This window comes from Ictidomys tridecemlineatus, chromosome 4 (assembly GCF_052094955.1).
Source record: "Ictidomys tridecemlineatus isolate mIctTri1 chromosome 4, mIctTri1.hap1, whole genome shotgun sequence".
Taxonomy (NCBI): Eukaryota; Metazoa; Chordata; class Mammalia; order Rodentia; family Sciuridae; genus Ictidomys; species Ictidomys tridecemlineatus.
This window is the reverse complement of record NC_135480.1, coordinates 106610001-106620549: the sequence shown is the minus strand read 5'-3', so window position 1 is coordinate 106620549 and position 10549 is coordinate 106610001. Positions and strand designations below refer to the sequence as shown.

The following is a 10549-nucleotide window of genomic DNA, read 5'->3' as shown; positions in this document are numbered from 1 at the left end:
TAAGCACCTCTGGTACCAAAATATAAAAATCAGAATGTATTTTAATTCCCATAAATAGGTTAAAAATGGCTATTTTCTTCTTTTTAAAAAACATTTCTTGGGCTGGGTATGTGGCTCAAGCGGTAACGCTCTCGCCTGGCATGCGCGGGGCTCTGGGTTCTATCCTCAGCACCATATAAAAATAAAATAAATATGTTGTGTCCGCAAAAAAAAAAAAAACCTGAAAAATAAATATTAAAAACTTATCTCTCTCTCTCTTTAAAAAAATATTTCTTTAGTTGAAGATGGACACAATATCTTTTTATTTTTATTTATTTATTTTTATGCAGTGCTGAGGATTAAACCCAGTGCTTCACACATGCAAGACAAGCGATCTACCACTGAGCCACAATCCCAGCCCTATTTTCTTCTTTTTGAAGTAAAAAGCTCCTAAAACTTGGAAACATAATAGGATATGAAAATATTATTAGTGAAACTTTATTATAATATTTTAATACCAATATTACATATATTATCCTGAAAGCAAACTTAAGGTTTATGAATCAAAGTACATGGTTATTACTTTAAGCAATAACTGCATCCTTTGCCTTGCCCAGAGTAACATGAAAGCCAGAGCCTCCCCATTCAGATGTGGCAAGGTCTGCCTGCGTGTGCATCCGTTGCACCACAGGTGGGGAACCCTGAAATTATGACCCTGGCAAAAATTAATTTTGTTTGTTTACAATATTAAATAAATACATTCCCTCTGAAACAAAAGAAAGAATGGAAACAATAAAGGGTTCACGTAGGCCACTAACTAATTAGAAAGTTTAAAATCTATCAGAGAAAAGGACCAAAATTCCTCTGGTAATATTGATAAAAACATTTCTGGTAAACTTCCCAATGAAAACACAGCATGTCTTTGTACCCACATTCTTGCCTAAGGTGAAGTCCAGTGCAGGCTGTCTTCATTCTAGCTGCTAAAATAAATGATTATTTCAGTTTCCTGCCCTTAAGAATTAGGATCCCAGGAAAATCCTTGGCCTCTCTTTACCACATTCCCTTAAGAAGGGACCAAAGACCAAAATGAGATGAGCACACCCACATGTCTCTTCTTTAGAAAAACAATAGAATATCTCAGAACAGAATCCCCTGTAACATGTAACAGAGATTTGTTAAAATGAATGAGTAGATGATTGACTGTCAAAGTCAATATCTCCATGGCACAAGTTCATAGGAATTCTAGATATGTCCTAGTCAGAAATCTCACAACTTTACCATTTTGGGATTTATTATCATGCAACTTTCTCTACTTATTTCCCATAATTTAAATACATTACATTTTATTGTGATTTCTTACTTTTTTTCTCCATAGTTTTATATATCAAGTGCCCTTACTAGGATTTGCCACTTATAAACAATATAAATTCTACTTAGACAAGCACCCTTTTCTTCAAAGTCTTGCTCAATGCAACTTGAACATCTTTGTTCCTCAAACTGTATATGAAAGGATTCATCATCGGCCCCACAATGGTATAAAAAACTGTGGATACTTTATCTTGATCACTAGATTCAGCAGGAGAAGATTTAAAATATATAAATGCTGATGATCCAAAGAAAAGAGAAACAGTAATTATGTGGGAGCTGCAGGTACTAAAGGCTTTGGATCTGCCCTTTGTAGAATGGATGCAGAGGATGTTGGAAAGGATCAAAGTGTAAGAAATAAAGATGGTAAGACTAGGTACTAGTATATTGACACCCACCACAATGAAGACCACTAGCTCATTGATGGAGGTGCTTGTGCAGGAGAGCTTCAGGAGAGGAGGTGTGTCACACATGTAGTGATTGATGATGTTGCCATCACAAAAAATGAGTCTCATCATGCATCCAGTGTGGGCCATGGCACCCGTAAACCCCATTGCATACCCACCTGCCATCAGCATAAAGCAGACCTGATGGGACATGGTGATCCTGTAAAGCAGAGGTTTACAGATGGCCACATATCGATCATAGGCCATTGATGTCAAAATACAGCACTCATCAATTACAAAAAAAGCAAAGAAAAAGAGCTGAGCCATGCACTTTGCATAAGAGATGATGTTCTGATTTACAAAGCTCATCAGCATTCGGGGGGTAATGACGGAGGAGTAGCAGAGATCTGTGAAGGAAAGGTTGAAGAGGAAGTAGTACATGGGAGTGTGCAGGTGAGGATTCAGAACAATCAGAACAATCAAGCCCAGGTTCCCCACCACAGAGACCATGAAGGTTCCTAAGAAGAGGAGGAAGAGAGGCAGCTGGAGCTCTGGCTGCTGTGTTAAACCCAGCAGGATAAACTGGGTCACTGAGGAGCCATTGCCTGAGGCCATTCCTTCCTGGTCTGAGTCTGTGAGAAAAAGAGAAATGGTAACATTAAAAGGAGAATTCAGCTCTCTCCACCCAGATCCAATATAATGAGATTGAGAGCCAGATGGGGAAATGAATTCTAGCCCACCATTTTCTGTCTTCATTTTTTTTTTCATTTTGTAAGCTTGAGAGAATGTATGCAGATGAATATTAAAACATGCATAGACAGCAATTTCTGAGGGGATAAGGTTCAGGAAGCCAATTATTACTTTTGGCCTTACAGCATCTTGGATCCATTTCTGCAGGGACAACCTCTTCCAACCTCAGGGTCAATGGTAATTTCAATAGAGAGAGAGGCTTTTAAAGGACTCCCTGGACCCACAGATAAGGTTTGGAAGAAGAATAGCAACACAGGTACAATTCAGCCCTCACCCTTCTGCATCAGGACTTCAGGAAAGGATCTTGTTAATACTTCTTCCCTATTCTCATGGAGGGCCAAATAGGTCTGATTAACTTTATGGATGAATATCCATGAAGAGGCATCTGTTCTATTGTTGTCATTACTATTTTGTGAGTTTTGGACTGAAAGAGTCAGAGCACAGCCCTTAGTCTCCCAATGTTTGAGAAGTCATGAGACACAAATCATGATTTCTAGTGGTTGCTTTGCCCAGTGGGTCCTCTCCATCCTATGGGGTAGAAGATAGCCAAAAGAACCACCTGCTTATATGCCCCAAGGGGTTATTATAAGTTAGAAAATCCTAGGGACCTGATTGAATACTGAAAGATCTATTTTCCCCAGTGTTTTCCCCAGAGATCAACCTTTGCAGGTAAAAGAAATAATCTGCCCTGAATTTCAATCTTTTTCATGATAGTAACATTGGCTTATTGGAGCTGCATAATTTTCCATGTTTTGGTTTCCTACCAAATGGGGCATATCCCCAACAGAAAATCAAGATGACCTTCCTGTATTTATAGTATCTATTCCTATGAAATCCCCCCACAGCACCTGTGAAATACCACACTGTTGTTTGTTTCTATCTTCTATCTTCTTACAACACATAAACACACATTTATGCATGTGCATACCTTTGAATCTAAGCTCCAAAAGTGCAGAGATACCATGCCTTTTCTTCAAGACTATTTCTGTATCACCTTAGAGCCAAACCTGACATATAGTATAGGTACGCAATACATATTTGCATAATAAAAAGTTGAATAGATGTGAATCTCTTTCCTATTTTTTTTCTGGAACCTATACTGGATACTACACAAAATTCATGCTCCACAGGTAAGGGCTTATATAGTGTCAAAGGTGCTATTTGTAGAAAAGAATGCTGGACAGGAAAAACATTAGTAAGATATGTAAAGACCACTGCTAGAGTCTTAAAGGTCATCTAGTAGATTTCAGTTCCAAGTTACTGAGTTCATAGAAAGACTGCAGTCTCCCTTCCCTGGATGTCACCTGGGGAGTTATTCAGGCTCTTTGTGAGGTTCCAATGTCTCTCCCCACATGATGGCAGCATATACTCAAATCAGAGGCGAGTTTGGAACAGTGCAGTTCAGGAATTTCTCAAATGCCAAAATCAAGATTCCATTCACTGTGGGAGGCCCATTAGCCACTCAAGATTTCTACTTATTTATTTTGGCACAGAAATCATCACAGTGAAGACTTACAAAGATTAATATGGTTGCACTGGAAGGAATGACGGCAGTTAGAGAAATGGAGATAGGATGAGCCACAGCAGGCAATTACAACAATGAACATTTGTTTTTTTAATGCTCTGAATTAACAAGGCTACTATGAGTGGTTCCAAGAAACAAACATATGCAGAAGACATTGTCAGGAAGATTCAATAGAATGTTTCACAAAGGGGATGGAAAGAGACCCCTCCAAAAATAAAAATCCCTAAGATACAAGCCTCGGTATTTGGGTAAATCGGTATTACAAATAGAACACAGAAAGTTGGAAATATTGGTAAAAATTATGCATTCATTTTTTTATAATGGTGTGATTGAGTTGCCAATTGGATAAACAAGTAGAGCTATGTAATAGGCAAAATCCCAAATAAAATTATAATTGTAAACAAAGTAAAATCAGGAAACCCCCCCAATTATTCTTAAAATTATATAAATCTCAACCATTATTTATTATTCTCAGACCCCTCAAAATCACTAGCAGATCCAAACTTCCTAAGTATGAGTTTGAAATGTATCCCACAAGACAGACATTCTTCAGACTATAGCAGTAAAGAATATAGTGATTTCATTAAAATGTGTGTTTTCTATGGAAATATGCAGAACTCTCATAATGCAAGAACAGGATATGCCCCAAGTTTATATTATATCAAATCACATTACAAGAAGAGTTTGATCCCAGGAATCTAAGCTAGAATTGAATGTAACTGGTATAGATATGAGCAGAAGCAAAATGAATACAGAGAGATCATGAGTTGATTTTTACACTGCATGAATATAATTTCTTTCCCCTCTTCTATCTGCATAATGGTCACATTGGCCTAATTCAGTTGTGACAGAATGTGTCAAATGGTCATCCATTTTATTAATATGTGTCCAGCATCTTTTCCTTCTTTTAATGTTTTCATCAGATGTTATATTTATACATAATAGTGGGATTCATTCTAACATAATCATGCATGGATGGAATATAATTTGTTCCATTTCAGTATATGTGATATGTGTTTATACACATATGTGTGGTATTCACTGTGGTACATTCATGTATGTTCATAGCATAATTTGCTCAATTTCATCCACAGTTCCTCCCTATTCCCATCCCTCCCTTCCTCTGCTCCACTGATTTCCCTTCTGTGTTCATGGGGACTCCTTGCTTTTATTCCATTATTTTGCTCTAACTTTCATATATAAGAAAAAATTCAACCCTTGACTGATTCTAGCTTATTTCACTTAGCATGATGTTCTCCAGTTCCATCCACTTACCAGCAAATGTTCTAATTTAATTCTTCTTATAGCTAAGTAAAACTCCATTATGTATGTATACAACACTTTCCTTATCCATTCATTTGTTGATGGAAACCTGGCTGGTTCCATCACTTGGTTATTGTGAATTGCACTACTATAAACAATTGTTGTGCCTGTATTGTGGTAGCACGCTGATCTTAATTCTTTTGGATAAATATCAAGGCATGGAATAGCTGGGTCACATGGTGATTCCATTTCTAGTCTTTTCAGGAATGTCCAAACTGCTTTCCAATGTGATTGTACTAATTTGCAGTACCACTAATAATGTATGAGTGTACCATTTTCCCTCATATCCTTGACAGCATTTATCATTGTTTGTATTCTTGATGACTGCCATTCTAACTGGAGTGGCATAAAATATCAATGTAGTTTTGATTTGCATTTCTCTGATTCCTAAGGAAACATTTTCCTCATATATTTGTTGGCCATTTGTATTTCTTCTATTGAGAAGTATCTGTTTAATTCCTTTATCCATTTATTAATTGGGCTATTTGAGTTTTTTATTTTTGTTTCTGTTTTAGTTTGGTTTGACTTTTTGTTTTTGTTGTTTGTTTTGGTGCTAAGTTTTTTGAGTTCTTTATATATTTTGGATATTAATCCCTTGTTAGAAGAGATGCTGACAAAGATTTTCTCTCATTATATAGTCTCTCTCTTTGTGTCCTTCATTGTTTTCTTTGCTGTGAAGAAGCTTTCTGATTTAACACCATCACACTTACTGATTCTTGCTTTTACTTCTTGAGCCTTAGAGATCTCATTAAGGAAGTTGGTGTCGGTGTCAATATGTTGGAATGCAAAGTCTAGCAGTTGCAAAATTTCTGGTCTAATTCCTAAATTTTTGATCCACTTTGAGTTGACTTTTGTGCATGGTGAAAAATAAGTATCTAGCTTCATTCTTCTGCATAGGGATATTCAGTTTTCCAAGCACCATTTTGAAAAGGCTGTCTTTTCTCCAACTAATATTTTTGGCACCTTTGTCAAGTATCATATGACTGAATCTATATGGATTTGTCTCTGGGTCTTCTATTGTATTCCACAGGTCTTCATGTCTGTTGTGATACCAACATCATGATGTTTTGTTACTAGAGCTCTGTAGTAAAATTTCAGATCAGGTATTGTAATACCTCCAGTTTATTGTTTTGATTCATTCTTGGGGAGCCGCCATGATAAGGTGGTTTCCCTCTGAATCATCTTATTTCATTTCCCAAATGGGTAGACTACATGAACTAAAAAGATGTTAACAATACATTTCATCAAGAGTAAAGAAGTTGGGTACGAAGGCAAAAAGCAGAGAGAAGAAAAATGAGAAGAGAAAAAGTAGAAGCATGATAGCCCATGAAGGCATCAAAGAGGGAGGAAGTAAAGGAGAAGAAGAGAGAGAAGAGAGATGTTAGAGTGAGAGATGAAGAGAATAAGAGTGATAAAACAATCAAGCAAGTGGAACAGAACAACACCAACCCCTCCACAATATCAAAGACAAAAACACCTAAAACAAAAGTCACCACCTCTTAGAAAAATAGAATGAAAAGTAAAATGTTAATAAAATTGGAAAAAGTACAGAAACATATGTGTATAAGTATAGATAGATAGATGAACCAATAGCAAAATGACCAGAAAACAACTAAAAAGTTGATGATAATAATTTAAAATTTTTCAATTAAAAATACTTGTGGGGCTGGGGATGTGGCTCAAGCGGTAGCATGCTCACCTGGCATGTGCGGGGCGCTGGGTTCGATACTCAGCACCACATAAAAATAAAATAAAGATGTTGTGTACACCGAAAACTAAAAAAAATAAATATTAAAAAATTCTCTCTCAAAAAAAAAAAACTTGTATTTTTCTACTAAGGCAGCTGACTTTGAGTATTTATATTCTATTCCAGCCTGCCCTTCTGTCCCTTATTTCTTAAGCAATGTGCCTCTTCAAAGAGAGGACTGGATGACATTAAATCCAACCTCATTTTTGATTTTTACCACTCTGACAGTTTGAGTGCACTAGATATTTAGCTGGTTGAAACGGCTCTCAGCTTCTCTGCATAGCAGTAGAGGAAGGATGGAACTGGAAGTACCTTCTATTAGGACTTTGTCCATATGTCTTAGGTTACTGTTCTCCCTGGTTGGAAGAGGTGCCGAGATTTATTTGGGAATTTCAGTCTGCTGGGGTGAAACTCTAAACAGAACTTTGAACCTTTGTTTGGAGTAACTACTCCAGAGTGATTAAATCTTTGCATCCCTAGGGCTAAGTAGATTTTTCCAGATCATTTTCAGTTGGTCATTTACACCACAGAGCTAAAAAGTATATAAGGTTGCACTCTCCTGTCCCCAATTTGATCATACCTGTCTGGAAAATTCCCCTGATCCTTTTCCACTGGTCATTCAGATTGCACTCCTCTGTGTCTTTTTTTTTTTTCTTTTGTTACTGGGAATTGAACTCAGAGGCATGTCAGCACTGAACCATATCCCTAAAACTTTTTATTTTCTATCTTGAGGCAGCATCTCACTAAGTCTTTAGGGTCTCTCTGATTGCTGAGGCTGGCCTTGACCTTTGATCCTCCTGCCTCAGCCTCCTAAATCATTGAGATTACAGGCACATCCTACTGCACCTGGCTTGGGCCTCTGTCTTGATCCAGCTGGATCCACTATTCCCTATAACCGATTTGGGATAGTGCTTTGCCAGATGCACCTTAGGTCACACAGTAAGTACTACTTACTATGGAAATATCTGCTTGGGATTCTCAGGTTCCCGTATGAAAAAGATTCAGCATAAAGATCCTCAAGCTGGATCTTTACCTCACTTTTTCAGCTGTGCTGTATACATGTAATAAGAATTGTAATGCATTCCACTGCCATTTTTTAAATCAATTAAAAAAAGAAGTTGAGAAACACCAAGTGCATTTTAAACCACAGCTCTCTGAGCAGTTTTTGCATCAACTTGGTACAGACTGCCTTCCACAGGGTTTGTGTACCAAATTTGTCCCATGTTTCTCTCTCTCTTTGTGTCGACCCCTCCCTTTGCAGTGACACAGCACTACTGCCACTCCATTCACTACACCAGAATCTCTGGGCTTCTCTGAAACTCTGACAAATACTGATTTATAATGGTTTTCTTCAAATACCCACCTTGGTCCCTCTGTGGGGGAGATAAGGGCTGGAGTTTCCTATTCTGTCATCCTATAGACATCATCATTCATTTTTATAGCTGCCTGAGATTTTAGCAATCTGGTAGCTATTTAGCATAATTTCTTTTTTATTGATTTTATTATTTTTTAAATACACAATGACAGTGGGATGCATTTCAATCCTTATTACACATATAGAGAACAATTTTTCATGTCTCTGTATATAAAGTATATTCACGTCAATTTATGCCATTATACATGTACATTTTTTTACATTACAATTCTTAATACACATATATACCACAATTTTTCATATCTCTGTTTGTAGATAAGGTATTTTGACACCCAATTCAAGTCTTCATACTCGTACTTTGTATAATGATGCCCATCACATTCCACCATTCTTGCCAATCCCCTTCCCCCTCCCTTTCCCTCCTACCCTTCTTTCCTATGTAGAATTAATCTAATCCTCCCATGCTCTCCCTCCCTACCCCACTATGAGTCATCCATATCAGAAAAAAACTTTGGAATTTGTTTTTCTGGGATTGGCTGACTTCACTTAGCATTTTCTCCTCCAATGCCATCCATTTACCTGCAAATGCCATGATTTTGTTCTTTTTTTAATGCTGAGTAATATTCCATTGTGTATAAATGCCACATTTTTTCTATCCATTCATCCACTGAAGGACATCTAGGTTGGCTCCACAGTTTAGCTATTGTGAATTGTGCTGCTATAAACATTGATGTGGCTTTGTCCCTGTAGTATGCTGTTTTTAAGTCCTTTGGGTATAGTCTGCGAAGAGAAATAGCTGGGTCAAATGGTGGTTTCATTCCCAGATTTCCAAGGAATCTCCATACTGCTTTCCAAATTGGCTGCACCAATTTGTAGTCCAACCAGCAGTGTATGAGTGTAACTTTTCTCCCATATCCTCGCCAACACTTGTTGTTGTTTGTCTTCATAATAGCTGCCATTCTGACTGGAGTGAGATGATATCTTAGAGTAGTTTTGATTTGCATTTATCTGATTGCTAGAAATGATGAGCATTTTTTCATATATTTGTTGATTGATTTTTATATTCTCTTCTGAGAAGTGTCTGTTCAGGTCCTTGGCCCATTTATTGATTGGATTATTTGAGTATTTTTTTTTTGTGCTTAGCTTTTTGAGTTCTTTATATACCCTAGAGATTAGTGCTCTATCTGATGTGTGAGGGGTAAAATTTTGCTTCCAGGATGTAGGCTGTCTGTTCACCTCACAGATTGTTTCTTTTGCTGAGAAAAAAAACATTTTAGTTTGAATCCATCCCATTTATTTATTCTTGTTTTTAATTCTTGTGCTATAGGAGTCTTATTAAGGAAGTTGGGGCCTAATCCCATATGATAAAGATTAGGGTCTACTTTTTCTTCTATTAGACACAGAGTCTCTGGTTTAATTCCTAGGTCCTTGATCCATTTTGAATTAAGTTTTGTGCATGGTTACAGATAGGGGTTTAATTTCATTTTGTTGCATATGGATTTCCAGTTTTCCCAGTACCATTTGTTGAAGATGCTATCTTTTCTCCAGTGCATGTTTTTGGTATCTTTGTCAAATATAATTGTAATTTTGTGGGTTAGTCTCTATGTCCTCTATTTTGTACCATTGGTCTACCGGCCTGTTTTGGTGGCAATACCATGCTGTTTTTGTTACTATTGACTATTTAGCATAATTTCTGATTTGTTTCTTAGATTCTAGTAATTCTGAGACTGTTACAGCACAATCAATAAACCATTCTTTACATATATATATATATATACACACACACACACACACACACACACACACACACACACCTTACTTAGGTAACAAATGAAGATAAATTTTGATGTGCAATGGAGGAAAGATAAGTAGCACTCAACAATAGCATTTAAACACACCAATACATGATCTTCTTTAGGAGAATAATCAGATTCCAGAAAAGGGTCCAGAATGATATATACTTCACATACTTCAATATAGATTCTCAATTTGGGCAACATTCCAATGAATAATTTAATGCTATAGAGTAATTTCTAAGGCAATTCAGATAAACAATAGATATTTCAGTTTCTCCTAACCCATTTACATGGGTTAGCCAA

The 10549-nt window shown here is 36.8% G+C and overlaps 1 protein-coding gene across 1 annotated transcript; it reads right to left on the bottom strand.

The window, feature by feature from the left end:
- Positions 1-1412: 1412 nt before the first annotated feature.
- Positions 1413-2348, bottom strand: LOC101964195 (olfactory receptor 8B3). Its single transcript, XM_005328422.2, has one exon. The coding sequence runs from the start codon at positions 2343-2345 to the stop codon at positions 1413-1415; it is 933 nt and encodes a 310-aa protein (XP_005328479.1). The 5' UTR covers positions 2346-2348.
- Between the last annotated feature and the right edge of the window lie 8201 nt (positions 2349-10549).

What these genes read in the sequence shown, in the direction of transcription:
- LOC101964195 (XM_005328422.2), bottom strand. Translation starts at nt 2,345, where the DNA reads ATGGCCTCAGGCAATGGCTCCTCAGTGACCCAGTTTATCCTGCTGGGT.